At 45.5% G+C, this 18798-nt stretch overlaps 1 protein-coding gene across 1 annotated transcript; it reads left to right on the top strand.

The window, feature by feature from the left end:
* Positions 1 to 729: 729 nt before the first annotated feature.
* On the top strand, positions 730 to 18497 carry DHRS7 (dehydrogenase/reductase 7). Its single transcript, XM_033063194.1, has 7 exons — positions 730 to 898; positions 5746 to 5898; positions 11122 to 11228; positions 11534 to 11773; positions 16254 to 16376; positions 17746 to 17961; positions 18286 to 18497. Exons 1-7 carry the CDS (start codon positions 763 to 765, stop codon positions 18319 to 18321), a joined length of 1011 nt encoding a protein of 336 aa, XP_032919085.1. The 5' UTR covers positions 730 to 762; the 3' UTR covers positions 18322 to 18497.
* Positions 18498 to 18798: the final 301 nt, after the last annotated feature.

Genomic DNA, 18798 nt, shown 5'->3' with positions numbered 1-18798 from the left:
GTGAAATACTTTGGTACATCAGAGCAGTAAGAACAGAGTTTTTCACCTCTGCACATAAGCACTAATAAATCTGTCATTAAGAACTGTGTGTGAGTGATGTGATGAAACGCTGCAGTCCGCGGTGGTTTCAGCACTTGCAGGTGTCCACCACCACGAATTTTGGTCTGAAACATTGGCCAGAGTGGGTACAGGTGAGAACTGGGTTCACATTCACAGGTGGGGAAGCAGGAGGCATGTCCAAGGGCAGCATTCCTGTGGGAACCCGGCCGGGAAAGGATGTGACCTGTCACCCTGGCCAGGGCTGGCTGCAGCTGCGCTGGAAGCCCTCGGAGAGCTCCGGAGGGGAAAGGAATCTCCAGTGTCTCATGGGCACAGCCGGGAGGCTCTGCAGGAAAACACGCTCTGGTTTTTGCTCTCCGAGCAGTGCTCGATTGGATGCGGTCCCGCTGCCCGGGACGTGCGGTCGCAGCGCTGCTCGCAGCGGGGAAAGGCCGGGCAGCCCCGGGGGCACGGCCAGCAGGGAAAACAAAGCGCTGCGCTCGCAGAAACCAGCCCTGACCCCCGGGCGCACGCTCGGCCTCTGCCCGCAGACCCCGCGCTTATCGCCGCAGCCTTGGGCGGGCGGAGCGGAGCGGGGAAGGGACGGGAGGCAGGGGAGGAGGGACGGGGGTGGAAGGGAAGCGGAGGGAGGCGGAGAGGAGGCCGGCGCTGCTGCGGCTCCATAAAGGGGCGCGGAGCGGGGGCGCGGAGCGGTGCGGAGCGATGGCCTGGGGGTGCGCGCTGTGCCTGGCGCTGGCCGGGGGGGCCCTGCTGGCGCTGCTGGTGCAGCTCCTGCGCTGGCTCAGGGCCGACGGGGACCTCACCCTGCTCTGGGCCGAGAGGTGGGGGAAGAAGCCAGGTAATGCCGGCAGCCCCGCGTCCGGACCGCGGTGTGCCGGGGAGGGAGCGGGCGCTCCGCACAGGGGGCGGCGGGGAGCACTGGGGTGCTGGTGCCATCAGCTGTCCCGGGGTTATCCATCCATGTACCCCAGAAGTCTCATTTACCTGCATTTCACCTGGATGAGGCCCCTCGGACCAGCAAAACAGCTCCCAAAAAGCAGCCGTGGTTGTGCCGAGCGCCGCTCCCTTTGCCCCAAATTGTTTGTTCTGCACGGTTTTTCTGGGTAGGTTCCTGGTCCTGGCAGGGAGCAGCTGAGGCTGTGGCGAGCGCTGGGCACGGGGACAGTGTGGAGGGAAGGCTCGGGAAGGGACCGGGGTGCCCGGCCCCTGTCCGGCTGCTGCTCCAGCCTGTCCTGACATTTTCAAGCAGAATTGCGTTCACAGGGGTGTCGAAAGTGTTTTCGGTGAAGTAAAGATGAGTGTTGTTGATGTTGGGGCTAGCTGGGTTTCCTGTTCCGCGGATTGAGCCCTGAACGGTGCCAGGGACCAGCCCCGGCACACGATGCTGATGGGGACTGTGCCCTGCCCCGCATCTCTGCGAAGGTGCTGCCCCGCATCTCTGCCGAGGTGCTGCCCCGCATCTCTGCGAAGGTGCTGCCCCGCATCTCTGCGAAGGTGCTGCCCCGCATCTCTGCGAAGGTGCTGCCCCTCATCTCTGCCGAGGTGCTGCCCCTCATCTCTGCCGAGGTGCTGCCCCTCATCTCTGCCGAGGTGCTGCCCCTCATCTCTGCCGAGGTGCTGCCCCTCATCTCTGCCGAGGTGCTGCCCCTCATCTCTGCCGAGGTGCTGCCCCGCATCTCTGCGAAGGTGCTGCCCCGCATCTCTGCGAGGTGCTGCCCCGCATCTCTGCGAGGTGCTGCCCTGCTCACCTGGGGCACAAAAGTTCGATGGAATACTCCGACAGGCACTCCCAGTTCTTGCTGGTGTTGAATTCTCTATTCTGACTGCAATTCTCCCCGTTTCCGGACAAAGATCTTTAGAAATCATAGGTTTTGTTTAATTATTGGTCAGAAAAGGCATAAATTTGTGAATATTCCCCCTTAGTTTAGCTTGCTGGGGTGACTTGTGGCTGCTGGCTGCGGGTGCTTTAGGTGGAAGTGAGATTGGAGACAGAAGATGGGATGAGGGACAAGATATCCCATGTGGGAATTGGGACAGGCTGTTGGGTTGAGATAGGGAGAAGGGACTGCATGGAATGAAGGTGGGTCAGGAGGGTGGATGAGGGTTTGAGCTCAGGACCATGATTCCTCAGGGGATGGTGGTGCAGGTGTAGTTTGGTGTTAGGAGCAGCTGGAGGGAAGGGTAGGACAAACTTGAGACATCTTTGTGTCTTGCTCTCAGTAGAAGCTTCATGCAAATGTGCATCCTTTTCTGTTCTCCCTTAGATGGACTAACACAAGTCATAAAGCTCTAAAAAATACTGCATTTAAATCAGTGTGAACAATCTCCTGTAGCTGTTTGGGTACTCAGCCCAAAGTTTTGTATGAACTCTGTCAGAATGTTCCCTTGCTGTAAGAAAACTGCAAAAACCCCTGGTGTGTGGGCTTTTAAAGAGCATGGAAAGAATCACGGCAGAGAACTGAGATAAATCTTGATTAATACAAACAGAATTGAAGTTTTGTCCTGAGGGATCTATGTGCAATACACATCAAAATGCAAGAGCTCTCTTGGTAGACAAAGTGTTATTTGACTGTAGCCTTCAGAATTATTGGAGGCCTGGAAACCCTTTAAGTAGTCTCTAAAAATTCACATGCAAAGACCAGTGTAGTAATTTTATGATGGAATTAACATGTAATACAAGAGAAATCAGGCAAAAATTCCTCAATATGAGGTCAGCTGTGTTTTGGGCACCTCCCCTTTGCCCCCATTTGTGTTTGCAATTAAGTAAAATATATAACTGGAGTTGTATCATTTAGCAAGCTAGGTGGAATAACAGAAGGGAAAAACACTAGAAAAGTTTCATTAAATAACCTCTCCTCGTATTGTGTATGTAATGTAGGGTGCCTAGGTAAATAATATGTGGATCCCTTAATTTATAATCAAAGGTGTTATTAGAGCTATCATTCTTGCAGTCATTACATTATGTTATCACTTCTACAACATTATTATGGGTGTTGAAGGTATTTAGCAGAAAGTGGAGTGTGTTTCTTGTGCTATAAACTATAATTACAAAGAAAGGCCTCAACATAGGTAGGACTGGTTCCAATTCAGTGATTCAATACTACAGGGAAGTGTGACTTTTGGATTTATTTGTTGGCAAGTGCTGGATTGCTTCCCATCCTCAGAATATGTGTGTGGTCAGGAGAGAAGGGTTTTGGGTGCTGGATGACTTTCCTTCTGTTGTGTTTTTCTGGGTGAACAAAAATCACCCTAAACCCTGTGCTTTTCACAGGCAGCTTAATATTATCAGGCTAAGGGGGAACCTTCCATGTATGAAAACCTTGCTGTTAAATTTAGGAATAATGGTATGATTCTTTAGGGCTCTGGAGTAGATGTTCTGTTTTAAACTTCCCCACTTGTAATATTTCTCCTAAAATAAATGACATGGGAACTTGTTGCTATAACAGCTATGAAATATTGGAAAGAAACTCTAAGTAGAACTACAAAACAACTTTTTGGGCTCCTTCCAATGCTAGTCAGTTCAGTCTCTTATTTGTTATGCCTTGTAGCACAGTAGTTAATGGTTAGTAATGGCATAATCTACTTTTATTTTTTAATTTGGCACGGTTAATTTTTAAACTTATTTCCAGCAACAACAGGACATTTATTCTGGAGCAAAGGTGATGGTTTGGTACTTGTTCTGCACCAGCATTTGATGTTTCCCATTGTGTTAACTCTCAGCAGCTCAGTGCTTGGAATGATCAGCTCTGGGGAATCGGTGGGAAAACTTTCCTTCTCTCAGTTAATTATTCTGTTCACAGAACAAGATCCTGAATAACTGCTGTGAAGCTGCCCAAGACAGGTTGGGAGCAGGGAAACTAAGTGGTAGGAGGAAGCGGATTTGTTTTCAGTAGCAAGAGGAATGAGTGTGGTAAGCAGGGTTGAAATTATGTCCATGTGTTGTTTTGTTCGTGTAGTGTTTGTCTACTCGGGTTTTCTCCAGAAAAAATGTAGGAGAGGCAAACTCCCATGGTTAGTGTGTTTAATTCAATAAATTGGGAATATATTGGAATAAAACTGTAGGAAAAGGGTGTGAATGAGCTTTACAGACAGCAGCTATTTGTTCTAATGATGAACACAGTGGATATTCCTACAACTTCAACAGCATCTTTTTCCACTTCCCTAATTCATAACCTTAGGATGCATCTCTCCTTTGGGAAGTGACTCCTGTTGCTGTTGTTAGTGTTTTTAGAAACAAACTCCAAACAATCCCAAAACGCCTGGGTTTAGGAGGGATTTTTTTTTTGGCTGAAATGCAGTCAGCTTAAGAAAAGACAAATGATACTGCCAGCCCCACAAAGTCAAGCTGAGCTCTGGTAGTCTTGAGTTCTCACTGCTTTTGTCTGAAGGGTAAAGGGTTTTGGTGCTGGTCTCTTGGGATCTCTACAAATCTTTGTGGGATTTGTAGTGTTAAGACTCCAAAAGTAGGAATTTGAAACACAGGGTGGTGTAGAGAGAAACAGGAACTGATCACTGGAGAGAGCAGGAAGTAAAAGCAGTCCCAGCCCCAGTGAAAAAGGAATATTTTTGCTAAATTAAATTAGTGGTTAAATTTCAGTGAGCTGACAGAATGCTACTCTGACCCTCTTCAGAACAAAACTGGCTTCAAGTCTCAGGAGCTGCCTTTGGCCCTGATATTTGAACTATGCCATGGAATCTTTCTTTGTTGCCTAGATGTTGGAATGCACAAACTTTAGAAACAGAGGGAAGAGCTCTGTCAGCAGTGCTCTGCGTGAGTCAGATTTTCCCCAAGACTGATATTCACTGTGTCTGATCTTGAGCAACACAGGCAAAGATTCCTTCTGGAAAGTGCTCTGATACTTGTGATCCTTCATCCCTACATTGTGTTCTGGAATGGAGTGATTTCCAGCCCTCTGATTTGATGATTCTGGGTGTGTATCTGGAAAGCTAAAGCTTTTCTCAGTGCCCAGGTGTACCATGGAGTGGGAATGATTGTAGACAAGTGGGAACAAGCATTATCAGCAGAGGAATAAACAGGGCAAGATGCTCTTAATTTTACTACAGGTTAAAAAAGCGTGTCAGGGCAGGAGCTGGGGAATCCACATGTGAATTTACACCTTGGGAACTCTGTGTACTGTGCTCTGGCCAGTGCAGGAGCTAACCTGCACCAGACACAAAACAAAGTGGATGGAACCCCATTTGGGTTTTTGTGACTAGCTGTCTTTGCTCAGAGAATTTTGCTCTGTCAGCAATTAGTCTGGAATATTTTTTGGGATGAAACATTATTTGGAAAGACTTGCCTAGGCTTTTGTATTTGCAATATAGTAACAGTTTCCTGAATTCCAAGAATTCTCTTCTCTGTTTTCCTCTGAAGCTGTTTTTGATGAGGTTAGTGGAATTGTTGTGTGTGGATGGCCTGCAGAAATGTGATCAGATTTCTTCTGCCAGGTAAATAACCCGTGTTTATTCAGATTAGTTTTGGAACAAAGTTCAAATGGCAAGAGAACAGCTATGAACAATTTCACAACTGTGTGTGACTGAAAAATAAAGAAGTCAGGATTTTGTAATAACCTCCAAAATGAACATATTTCCTAAAAAACAGTACCAGATTACACCCCTGCAGTGAGTTAGATGCTTATCCTAGCATTGGCAATGTGTGAACTGCTGTCTCGGTTCTTTTGCTAGAACATGAACTGCGTGGCAAGGTTGTCTGGGTGACAGGAGCCTCAAGTGGCATCGGAGAAGAATTGTCTTACCAGCTGGCAAAGCTGGGAGCCCTGCTTGCCATCTCTGCCAGAAGGGAGGATGAGCTGCAGAGAGTGAAGAAGAAATGCCTTCGTAAGTACAACTTAGCACTTCATGCAAGCAGTTCCACCCTGGCTGGGCTGGGATTGCCACAGGAACACCAACCCACAAATCACAGGAATAAATTTAATTATGAAAGTCAACTTATACAGAGCTGGTATCTTATTTTTGTGAGTGAGAAGCCTTTGCATAGACATGCATTTCAGCTTCTGATATAAGCCATTGGTACCTAAAAATCTCATCATCAGTTGCAAGTGCTCTTGTAAGGTACTAGATTAAGAAATGGAATAAATACTGTGGGGAATGGAGGAAACAATGCTGGAGGTATCATCCTGTAAAGAACCAAACTGTGTAGCTGCTTGCTGCTAAGAAATATTCTTAGGTTTGTGCATGTTACAGACTTTGCTCTTTGGAAAATGGACTAATAAAAATGTTCAGAAAAAGTTGTTCTAAGAATGTGGAAGAAAGAGGATCTCCTGTAATCAAGAGGAAAAATTGTGAAGCAAAATTTTTAACTATTCCAGTTATCTTTCAGTTAGCTTTCATATGCCTGATGACTCAGTGGGCTGGCTTCATTCCTCCTGTTTCTTTTTTTCCCTCCTGTTTTCTGGCTTGGCAGTTAATTCACACTGGTAGATAGAACATAATTAACACTGGTTTGAGCATGATTAATGTTACACATTTTTTCAAGCTATTTTTCCTCTATAGCTCAGGATGGAGTATTTTATGTCATCATTACATCACACCAAGAGTTCAGTCCTAGTAATGTTGACAGAATGTCCACAGTCTACCTGGAATTTGTGCTAGAGAATAATCACATTTTTCTTGGATTAGCACCTGAACATGCCTAGCTGAAAATTGCAGGAGCCTACTCAGAAAAGCTTTCAAGGAACTTTCAAAAATGCACAACTCCTTTTATCTGGGTTTTATTTTCTGAGGGCTCCAAAAAGCGGTCACTGACAGAGTTTGATATTTGAACAGGGGCAGGGGGCACGTGATGACAGCGTGGTTCAGTGGCAGTCATGACAAAATCCCAGCGCTGTGTGATGCAATGGTCACCAGAAATCTGCGACACCGTTTGCGTCCGTGGCTGTTTGTTGTGATTGCAAAATTGATACCACAAGACAGGCTGGCAGCAGCTGCAGTGCTGGACAGGCATTTTCAGGAAATACTCCTGTGATGTGCTAAGGAATATTCAGAAATATTATTTCAGGTGATGGGGACCAAGAACATTGATTTATCTGATGATTTCTGCCTCTGCCAACTTTCAGTGGCCCTGTGAATGTCTGAGCTGGGCCATACACATCCCTGAAAGTCTTATGTAGCCCTGTGCTTAGTAAATAATTGTTACTGAGCTTTGCTTTAACTGAAAGTCTGATTAGCAGGAACATTGGAAACTCTTCAGTAACACAGAAATATAACCAGGGCAGAAAGTGATAAGGGGGAATGGCTTTAAACCAACTGAAACCAGGTTTGGATAAGATATTTGGAAGAAACTCTTGCTTTTGAGGCTGGTGAGGCCCTGGCAGAGGTTACCCAGAGTAGCTGTGGCTGCCCCATCCCTGGAAGCATCCAAGGCCAGGGTGGATGAGGCTTTGAGCATCCTTGTCTAGTGGAAGGTGTCCCTCTCCATGGCAGGGGTTTAGAATGAGGTGGTATTTAAGGTCCCTTCCTACCTAAACTAGTCTGTAATTCTATATAGTTTCTACGGGCAGCTTCTAAGTAGTGGAAGGTAGTGATTGGACCAACTTCCACTCTCATCCTTTTTTTTTCAAGGCTGTGTAAATCCAGCTCCCACCCATTTCCTTGACTGTCATTTGTGCCAGCTCCCTGCACCAACTTAGTGGCCCTATGCTCCACTATCTCCAGTTTATCTGTATTTGTTTTGAACTAGGGGGTCCAAAATTAGACACAGGGCTCTAGGTGCAGTCTTAGACTGCTGTGTAGAAGCTCTTAAAAAATCACTTTCCCTCAGTGTGCTTTTATTAGTGTAGCCCATTAGCATTTGCCATTGCCAGAGCCAGCTGCTGGCTTGCACTCAGTTTACTCTGTCCTTCCATCAGGACCCAGGTCTTGTTTGGAGGTGTGACCCTCTGGATGTTGGCCTGCAGCACTGCAGAGCATTATCCTGTCCCAGGTGTGAAAATCTGCATTTTAATGGATTGAGTTTAATGAGGTTTGTCAGATTATTGTTGAGTTTAAGGTGCCTCTGCCTGGCAGTCCAGCCCTGCAGCAGGACTGCTCCTCTGAACCTGATGTTAAATCAACCCACAGATTTTTTATAAATTTTTTTTTTCCCATCACCTGGGTCATTAATAAAGGTATTCAAACATATTGATCATGGAGGGATGCCACAGCTGATCACAGAGAGCAGCTGAGTTTCTCAGGCAGTATGTGGCCAGGCTAAATCCATGGTGGCTTCTCCCACACACCTTCTTGTCCTTCACTTATTTGGAAATTGCTTTGAGGAGGAATTGCCACATGATTTTCACAAGGACAGTTTAGGCTTTGTGACATCTGTTTTCTTGCTGTCCCTGGGCAGCTACTCCGCTTAGAAGAAAATTCCAAAAAGGAGTGACATTGGCCAGCTCTTGTAAATCATGGATGCATATACTGCCCTGCTTGTACGTGCTTTTTGTCCCTAATTTGTCTGACTCTGGTAGTGTTTCTTTCCCCAGAGCATAGCCTCAGGAGTGTGGGAGACTGGAGAGGAGATCTGAGAAGATGAGGCAAGGAAGACATTGAGTACCTCATGTTTTTCTGTGCATTTCATCATTTCTCCCTCACCATCCCTGTCCAGCACTCTGTCACTCTGTCTTTGGCCTCCCTTTTGTTGCTGCTGTACCTGTGAAGCCTTTGCTGCCTTTCACATTCCTCAACTCCAGTGGAAATTTCAGTTTCAGCTCCACCTGGGTGTTGATCTTCCTGATTCCATCTCTGCATGCTTGTCCAGTGGTCCATGTGCTTCCTGGGTGGGCTGTCCCTGCTGCCACCTGCATGTTTGCCCTTGGCAGCTGAGATCAACTGTCCTCTGAGGTTTGAGTAGCACGGGGAAGATGAATTCTGAGCAGCAATCTGCAACATCAGTGTGAATTTGGCTGATTTGTGGGGCATAATTGGAGCTCATGTGCTGCAACATGCCTGCTGTAGAGGATGAACACAGCAGCAGCTGAGCTGTGTCAGAAACAAGCACATATATCTTGTTCAAAGTTTAGTGACACCACCCTGTGGTACAGGTTTGTGCATTCTACCCTGCTTAAAAGCTGAGAGAGAGAGGGAAAGGTAATCCCTGTTGAGTCATGTATGTGCCAGCTCAACACTTCACTTGCACTGCACTTGGGCAGGAGGGAGAGAAAACAACTTGTATAACTCAGCTCCTGCAAGAGGCCTCTCTGTTTCCCCCAACCACTCTCTCTCTTTTTTGTCAGGAATGTTGGAGGCTGTTTTCTCTCCAAAGCCCTCAAAAGAAAAAAAAAAAAAAGAGAGGGATGTTTCTTGGTTTGGCAAAGGCCAAATATGATTTAATTATGGATAGGCCAAATGAGTGACAGGCAATCTATACGTTCAGGAATTACACAGTAATTGAGGTTGAAATGGACCCCAGGAGGTCACGTTGATCAGCTCTGCTGAAAGCTCAACCTCTGCCAAAGGGCATTTATACAAGGCAGAAATAAAAGACAGAGGAAATGCAGAAGAGCTGGAAAATATTACTCAGCTACAGTGTTTATCATGTTATGAGACACTGCTACCTCATATTAACATGTATTGAAAAGAGTTGTTGACCTGAAATCTGAGCATCAAACTTTAAATTAAGGTCTCTCACTTGGGACCAAGTGTATTTTCTGGATATCATAATTGTTCCCATAAAAACATCACTTTGGTAGCAGGCAAAAGGGGCAGTGGAATATCAGGGTTTGTTAGTAAAAGCAATGAGGAGCTCCATTCTGGCAGTGTATAAACTGGGACACGTGTGCCTTCTACACTGGGCACAGTGCTGCTCATCAGCCAGAAAAACAATGGGATAGTGAGGGGGAGAAGGAGTTTAGAAACACACCCCAACAGATTTCAGCTGTGCAAATCTGCTTCAGGAAGCACCAGGTAGAGGTGTGTCCCTGAGAGGGCAGCTTAAATACATTTTACTGCTGTATTTCTGGAAGAAATGGAGGAGAAAATGCACGTGGAGGGGTTGGAGGGAGCAATAAACGGAAATACTATGAGCATTAAACCAGACAGTTGGGTTTATTTTAACCAGTGCCTTAAATACTAATGACCTTTGAACAGAGGCAACTCGTGGGTTTAAGTAACCTCTTTATTTCTATGTCACTGTTAAGACAAAGTTCAACTTCCCCTGTATTTGCAAGAAGTAGTAATTAAGAAGTCAAAGCCTGAGGCTCTCTGAAGAGGGCAGCTGCTTAAAGGGGAGCAGCCACACTTAGATGTGGCTAGGAGTTGATTTAGGAACAAAAAAGCACTAACAAATTAATATAAGTAATGTAAAATTTCTTGTTAGATGTAGTTTAAAAAAAACCCCTTGAAATGGTGCAGATTTTGTTTTTGTGAGTCATCTGCCCCAAAACCCCAGGGTAACAAATCGCTGCTCAAGAAATACCTTCTGTGGAAAAGGTCAGCTGTTCTGAAGTGACAGTGGGGGAAAAAAAACCAACAAAAAGGCAGGAACTTGATGGAAGCTGACTTTTATTTCAAGGCAGGGATATGTTAAAAGCTGTCAGTTAAACAAAAGCCTTTTACCCCCTCCCAAAAAGCCCCCAGTAATTCAGCTTCTGTAGAATTTGCCTGGTATCTACTCAGGTATGTGTGTTGTGTTTTGGGTGTGAATTGTGAGTTCTGTTGTCAGGAATAAACATGCTTGACCTGATGACATCCAAGCCAAGTGTCAGGGCTCCCAACGTGCTTCTGAATCCCTTCTGAGAAGTTTCAGTTGGATTTTACTCCTAACTATTGTAGTTTATTTGGAGGAGTGAAACTTCTGTATTGTGCTACAAAGCCTGTTTGATAAAGTCAGGCTTTTCACATATAAAAACATAATAAGGAAAACACTTGTTAGGAGCAGATTAAAAATAGATTCTGTGTGGGGATCAAAATGGAAACAAAGCAAGCATTTTATTTCCAACTTGATGTTATGGTTTCTTGGTGTCTTCTTTGTGAAAATGTGGTGTTTAAAAGCATGTTATGTTTCCCACAGTTCTGACATTGGGAATCTTATCAGCTCCCATTCCCTTCATGGTTGTTTTTTAGAGATTAGCAGCCTGAGTGAAAATGATATCCTCGTCCTGCGCCTCGACTTGACTGACAGGTCCTCTCATGAAGCTGCAACCAACAGTGTGCTCAAGCATTTTGGCAAGGTAAGGTGTGCTTCTAGGGTTAAACTTTTTCTTTGTCTGCTAGACTTGCATTTATGTTCATATTTCTCTTTGATTTTACTGTATGATAAATCCAGCAGTGTCTGCGTGTTCCTTCATTTTCAGTGTTAAACTTGCCAAAAAGTACCTGCACTTTTATCCCTTCTATTGCTTGCTTCTGGTTTTCAGCCACAAACAAATAACCACTGGTCCTTCCCAAGGACTAAACACTCACTGAATTGCCTGAGGAAGCACAAATATTAAAGGAAATGGTGTTTATATGACTTTATCTTTGTGTCTTTCCTGAGATTGATGTTTTGGTCAACAATGGTGGGCGCTCGCAGCGCTCCCTGTTCGTGGACACAAACCTGGATGTCTACAGTGCCATCATTGAGCTCAACTACCTGGGCACCATCTCGCTGACCAAGTATGTCCTGAACCACATGATCCAGAGGAAGAAAGGCAAGATTGTCACTGTGAGCAGTGTGATGGGCATCATGGGAGCTCCTCTTGCCACCGGCTACTGTGCCAGCAAGCACGCTCTGCAGGTGAGTTGGTCTGGGAGTTAATTAACTTAATTGAGTGGGCCAGCACCAGTGCTGTAGCAGAGAGCTTTGTTCTGTGCAGAAAACACAAGTCTCAGCTGAAATTCCACCAGCATAGGCAACATTCTCAGGTATTGAAAGTCCTTTAGAATTAATTTGTTCTGAAATGTGAAATAGCTCCCACTGTAGATTTTTTCTTTTTTCCCCTGAGGTTGAAGTGCCAGCTTGGTTGGTTCTCACCACTACATAAATTCCAGTGTGAAACACAAAACTTGGCCTCTGGCCTTCAGATGAGGGAATACCTCTGAGGGGATTATTCTGCTGCATATAGAGCCCTAATGTTCTCAATTTATTTAGGGAGAAAGTGTCACTGGTGAGAGTTTTAAGACTTGAGGAAATCTTCAGGACAGTGAAATGAGAAGAGTGAGTGATAAGGCAGACTACTCAGAGAAATGAGAATTCCTGATCCATCTGGGAACAGCTGGATGGCTCTTCCCAAGGGTTCTGTGTCTTTCTGTGGTGTCAAGGACTGGCAGCTCACAGTGCTGTAGGAAGTTAACTTCTGCCTTACACTTAGCACTCAACATTGGCTGGAAAAAGTTTTCACAAGCAGTGTCACTTGAGTAGAAAAACATAAAAGAGGAGCTCAGAAAAGTTTCTGCCTGTATCATTGAGGAATCCCTTGTTTAACTAGTAAATTTGTTTGGACATATTTGTCTTTCACCACTGTTTGCCCTCCTGCTAATGTACATTTTGATCTCAGTAAAACAAACTTCAGCTGTGTTCAGTGATGGTTTAAAAACTGGCATCTTCTTACTCCCTGCTGCATTTCAGCACGTGAACAGAACAAACAGCTGCTTAAGCCAAGGGATCAATATCTTTTTGAGAATTTCAGCAGCAACAACAAAAATGTAACAAGTGGCTGACACTGCAAAGCCTCTTGAAAAGATGAAGATGTGGAATATGGTGACAGATCTCTGCTAAAAAAAAAAAATTAAAAAAAAAATCAGTTAGTGATGTGGAGAGATCTGCTGCTCTTCACTGGAGTGGCAGTGCTGGAATTGCCCATTACAGGCCAGCTTTTGGATTAAGCCTGGTAGATTTAAATTAGAGGAATGCAATGAGCAGAAGCCTGACTTCCCTTCATGCTCCTTTATTTATTAAATGTTCTTTCGGTTGAATTATCTTTGGGTGTGGTGCAGCTAATTAATTGCAGAGCACAAGGAATTCACATGCTGCTTTGAAAATACCCAGAATTCTCAATCTCATGTTAAGATTGAGAGCACAGACAAAGCTTTGAAGAGATAGTTTACTAAAATGAATTAAAATAAGCTGACTGAACTGCTTCTATCTTTATTAGCTTCTACCTCTGCTCAATAACCAGGCCAGACTCCAACTCTCCTTCCTTTCACAGTAATTCTAGAAACACTAGTTGCAGATGTTGAAACATGACTTGCAAAATTGATTTTGGAAATACTCTGCCTGGGAGTCTTTGATCAGTCTGCAGTTATGGCTAGATGTGGGCATGAAGCCCCAAAAAACTAGGAAAAGCTTTTTTGAAATAACAAACTTCCACCAGTGCAGTTCAGATAAAGGAATTCTGTAGGAATGGCAGCCCTCCTTAAATAAGCCAAAGCCAAAAGTGGTGCTTTTCCTGTTCAGGTTTCCCAACATGTGCCCACCTGTATTCTAAGATCTTCTTGAAGGTTGTGTTTTGGCCACAAGTTATTAAATATGTGAGCCCATCTGACATGGATTCATCTGTTTTTTGTTGTTTTTGTTTTAATTCATGCCTTGGAGTGTATCACAACTGACGCATTTAATACTGCAAACTTAATTTCACCTTTTTTTGAAAAAGTCCTTCCTTTTGTTTGTGGTTTGGTTTTGTTTTTTTGATTTTTTTAAATTATTATTTTAATTCCTTTAAATGGTAGTTGTAGGAGGAAGGAAGGAATCCTGCCTTGAATTAGAATCTGTTCTTGAAACAATCATGCTTTGATTCATGCCAACAGGAATCCTTCATAACAATGTTCTACTGATGAAATTACCCTTTATTTCAGTGCTGGGAGTGCTGTGAGAGCATGAGTCAAGCCCATGGGAGTCTGCAGTTGGTGCAGTTTCCCTCCTGGAGGGATGATGCTCATGGAGATCATGTGCCATTCACGTTCATGAGTAATTCACTGGATTGGTGGCACAGGGAGTGCATCAGGAATGATGGCATCCAGAATGTTCCTTCATCAGGAACTTGTTTAAGAAGCACATGGACTGAGCAGCAGCAGCTCCTCTTTGTTCTCTGTCTGGTCATTGGTGGAATTTCTTCAGTCTGGGCTTGGTGGAACTCCTCTTGCACTGGAGTTCCTTTACTGCTCCCAGATCTGGGTCTGTCCCTGCCTGAATTTCAATAAGAGAAAGCACTTCCTTTTCTTTCTGAGGAATTTAAAGCTTCTCTTCTGGGAGGAAGTAGAGGAATTTCATACCAGCTATCTTTGAATATCAAGGATAAATGCAGGAATTAGAAAACATGTGCATCCTGTACACAGAGCCTCCAAAGGGGACTGAGTCTATGCAAGATTCTGGTTTTCCAGAGGCCCTTGTCAGTGTGTATCAGCCAGGATTTAGGGTGAGGGAATGTCCTGGCCCTCCTGTGTTGCTGGTGAAGGCTGTGCCTCTGCTCTGGTGTAAAACCTTGGAGCTGCAGCATGAGGGAAGGCTGTGGGACAGCAGGAGCAGGAGCTCACTGGCATCTCTGGCTGCTTGCACTCTGTGTTTACAGCCCTGCAGCCTTTAATGGAATCACCCTGGCTTTGACAGTGCATTGTGTGTCTGCTCAGGTGTCCTGTTTTAAGTACAGCTTGGATCCCAGGAGCCTCCCAGCATCTCAGCAGATGTAGGAGCTTTGTCAGAAGTGGCTGAGCCATGGTCTGGCTTCCCAGACACACACCCTTCCACCTCCCCAGCTCCTGGGAGTGCTCTGTGTGTTCCTGCAGGCAAAATGGGAACCAGTTCTGTTCCTCAGATGGGCAGGGAGTGGTGGGCAATGGGGGTCTCAGTGTCTTTTTATGTGTGATTTTATCCTCAGCTGGACTGGGGGGTTGGGGCTTTTCTGAAAGAAATGGGCTCAGGGCCCCACAGGGAAGGAAGAGGATGAGGAAGGTGCAATTGGGATGTAGAATTAGCCTGGGGTGGTGGGTAGAACACAGCCCTGTTTGTGCACACGAGGGTGGAGGAGCCAGGGGAGGACCTGGCTTTTTAAACCAAAACGACTGGGGCTTTTTAAACCAAAACGACTGGGTGCCCAGGAGCAGATTTCTGAGCACATGAGTGTCCAATGCTAGAACTTAATTTTGCTGTTTAGGAGCTGAACTGCAAAGCCTGTATGGAATCCATAAATTGGAATTAGCCACCAGCAACTGGGAAATTGGTCAGTGTGCTGCTCCTTGCTGAGCTGTGGTGGCTTGTCCCAGCTGCTGGTTCTGTGTCACCACTGACCCATATCTGACTGGTTTTAGCCTGTGTTGCTGCTCAGGGAAGAGCTCTGGGTCAGCCAGCCCTCCTCCCAAGCTCGTTGGGAGTAAAGTGATAAAATTTTACTACACTGGGAGAGGTTTATCAGCCTGTGCTCACTCCGTGTCTCTGCTGTGACACAAAATTACGTGCTGGAATAGATACAGGGGACTGTTGGTAGCCAGGTCAAAGATAAAGCGTGATGGGGTGTTGGCTAAATCATCCTCCACAGTGCTTGGCCAGCAGCTTTGGTGGAATGCACCCTTCTGAATTGGCCATGTTTCCCATAATAGCAGCTGTCTAAATGTGAATTGCTACATAGATTCAGAAAACCTGGTATCCTCTTCACTTAAAGAACAGAAAAGAAGTACTCACAATTTTTGTTATTTTGGTTTAACGTGGATGCACTGGCAACATATTCCTGAACTGAACTAAGATTTATATCTATATGGATGCTGATTTCAAACTCTGTAGCAAATTCAGTGCTGCAAATTAACTTCTTCGGAAGTGTCAGGATGCATTTTTGACTTTTCTGTGCTGAAAATTTTGCTCCTTTTCCTACATAAGCCAGTGCCACTTACTTCATAGAAACTGTGCAAACTCTTCATTGTCACCCAGCAATTCACCTGCAAAAGGTAATTTCTATTGCAATTCTTAGAACTGGTGGCATTTCAGCTGCCAAACAGCAAGACTTGTGCTCAGTGAAGGGACAGCAGAATCTGACTGTAGTTTAGAGAAATTACTTGGTGTATTTGGTAAGGTGAGAATAGATTCCTCACTGGTTTATACATCAGTGTCTGTAACTGCAAATAAAATGCTGAATTAGCCATTGATCATGAAAAGTCAAGAAAAGGAATAGGAATTGCTTGTAGTGGAACCTTGTTACCTTTGCAGTATAAATTTGTATGAAAAGATGCCATCAGCTAAACTTAGCATAAAACATTGGAAAGGAAGATTTCACTGTATTTTTGTCCTCTAGGGATTCTTTAATTCCCTGCGGACCGAGCTGACTGACTACCCTGAGATAAGTGTTATCCAAATCTGCCCAGGGCCTGTGCAGTCCCAGATCATCCAAAATGTCTTCACTGAGAATCTTGCAAAGGTAAGGACTCTGTTCTGTCATGACAAACCCTTTTGCTGTGGGGCTAGTGATCCCTTTGTGGGGTACTTCTGTCTGGTTTTTGTAAACATTAACCTCATCTTCTTACCAAGAAATGCTTTGAGTGATGCAGAACTCTGCGTACTCTTGGTGGTATGAAATGAAAATTGAGTTTGATAATTGCTATTTCTTCTCTCTTCCAACACAAACAACCTAAGTCTAGTAAAATAAATGTACTGTGCAGCCACTGTGCTGCAGTTTTGTGGGGGCAGCCAGGATTTTCTGGACACAGGAGTGCTGTCCTGGCTGCACAGGTGGGGTTTTGTTTGCCCTGGTCACGCTGTGCCCTGGTGGGTGACGCTGCTGCTGGCACAGCCCTGGCTCAGCTGACACGAGCTGTGCATTCCTTTCCTGTTAGGGATTGTTCCAGGAGGAAAAGCAAAACCTTCCAACTGCACAATGGCTTTTAGTAAAGGCTGTCTGACAAAGCAGCTGGCAAAAGTGGCTACTGTGATACAGCAAACTGTAATCTGCCCTAAATTCAATCGATTTGAAGCCCACCAGAGAGGGGGAGGGAATCTCTCGTTATTGAGTCAAGTTCTGGAGTGATTTTTGTGTTGCAAAAACTTCTGACTTGCGTGAAAGGAAAGATGTACTTTCTGAACAATGGTGAAAGTTGCAAAACACATTCCTCAGATTTCGGTGTGGCAGAAGACCAGGGAGGAGGAGCAAATCTAGACCAGCACTGCTTTTGCCCTGTGAAACAGGACAGATTGCTAGGGCAGCCTGTCACTGCTGGAGTGAAATGTGCACGAGTTCACAGGGCTGTGGTTTATGTTCAGTAAGTGATACACAGGGACAAGACCTCCCTGCTCCAATGCAGCTGGCTGCTTTTCTCTTGGTTGAGATGGAGAGAGCAGGCAGGAATATTTAAGTTAATGGAGAATGTGACCTCACCTACTAACTTGGCTACTTGAGTAACTTGTAGTGTAGAATGGGGCAGGCACAGCTGGGAACTGGGGAGTTCCCATTCCTCAGAGCTGCAGATTGAACTTGTTCAATAATCCCCATCAAGTGGAAGCCCTGCTGAAGCAGGACAGTGCTTGGAGTTTCATTTTTTTGTAGCCTTTGACCCATCAGTAGAGGCATTAATTAAAAGGGTGCTTTATTTGAGCCAAAGGAAGGTGGAAAGTGTTTCCACACTGAAAACCAGAGGATAGTGAGGGATGGGTTCCCCTGCCCCACTCCCTGGGTGAGTTCTTGTGAGGAAACTGGGAGGAGTGTGTCTGTCACAGAGAGAGTGGCCCTTTCCCTCCCTCTGTCACTCCCAGGGACCCAGCTCTAAGCCCTCCCTGCTCTGTTTCCCCCTCAGTCCCTCGAGAACAGCGGGGACCAGTCCCACAAGATGCCCACGGACCGCTGTGCCCGGCTCACCCTGGTGAGCGTGGCCAACGACGTGCAGGAGGCTTGGATCAGCGACCACCCCTACCTGGCCGTGTGCTACCTGTGGCAGTATGCACCCACCTGGGCCTGGTGGCTCATGAACAAGATGGGCAAGAAGAGGATACAGAACTTCAAGAGTGGAATTGTGAGTGTGCAGCGTGTCCCTCTCTGTTGCCTGCTTGTTTTGCCCTGCTGCTGTTCTCTTCTGCTGTGGGAATGGTGGGATCGCATCGCTCCTCGCTCACACTCTGAGCCCTGATGTGCAGGGCAGTGTTCCTGCAGGGCTCCCTGCTAGGTGCTGTTTATTCTTTTGGTACAAAAAAAGTACCAGAACAGAAATACAATAGTAAGGGTGGCACATGCATCTTAAAACTTTGTGCTTTCACACTGTAACTGCCCATGGTCACAAGCTGTTTCACTCCCAGAAGGCTGGATGGAAAAATACTGATTTAATGTTCTCTCCCTCCAGGATGCTGATGCCTCTTATTCAAGAAAGAGGAAGTAAGGATGAGCGTGTACAAAATCCTGCTGTACTTGTGCTAAGGCTGAGAAACTTTTCATGTTGCGTGACTGCAAAAAAACAGCTTTTTTTTGGTTTTGTTATGTCTTTGTCATCCTGTAACTTGACAGATCTATCAAGCTGATGACACACATGACTAAATAAAAACCTCTTTCTAAACACACCTGTTTCATGCCAAACTCCCACAGGCCAAATTTTTAGGCATACAAGAACTGAGACACATGAGAAGCTGGGCTATGCTCTGACACAGGCAAATACCTGGTGAGCAGCCTAAAAATATAGATCCTGTTCCCCTCATTTTCATTCCTAATTCATGTTGATTAAAAAAACCCCACAAGTAGAAGGGTGTGGTATTGAGGGTAAGGGTGTCTGGTCTGTGCTCAGGGCTTAATCCCTTCATTTCTGACACAACATCAGGATTTACCCTCTGGCCCCTTTCTCAGCTCTGCTGCCCTTACACTT

Source organism: Catharus ustulatus, chromosome 6, assembly GCF_009819885.2.
Source record: "Catharus ustulatus isolate bCatUst1 chromosome 6, bCatUst1.pri.v2, whole genome shotgun sequence".
Lineage (NCBI taxonomy): Eukaryota > Metazoa > Chordata > Aves > Passeriformes > Turdidae > Catharus > Catharus ustulatus.
Note: the sequence above shows the minus strand (reverse complement) of the source record. Positions and strands in the feature narration are given on the sequence as shown.

Bases quoted from the DNA above. Each gene is read 5' to 3' on its own strand.
- DHRS7 (XM_033063194.1), top strand. From the start codon at position 763: ATGGCCTGGGGGTGCGCGCTGTGCCTGGCGCTGGCCGGGGGGGCCCTG. The intron at 5,899-11,121 runs GTAAGTACAACT...GTTGTTTTTTAG, and splicing joins AGTGAAGAAGAAATGCCTTC to AGATTAGCAGCCTGAGTGAA. The intron at 16,377-17,745 runs GTAAGGACTCTG...TTTCCCCCTCAG, and splicing joins TCACTGAGAATCTTGCAAAG to TCCCTCGAGAACAGCGGGGA.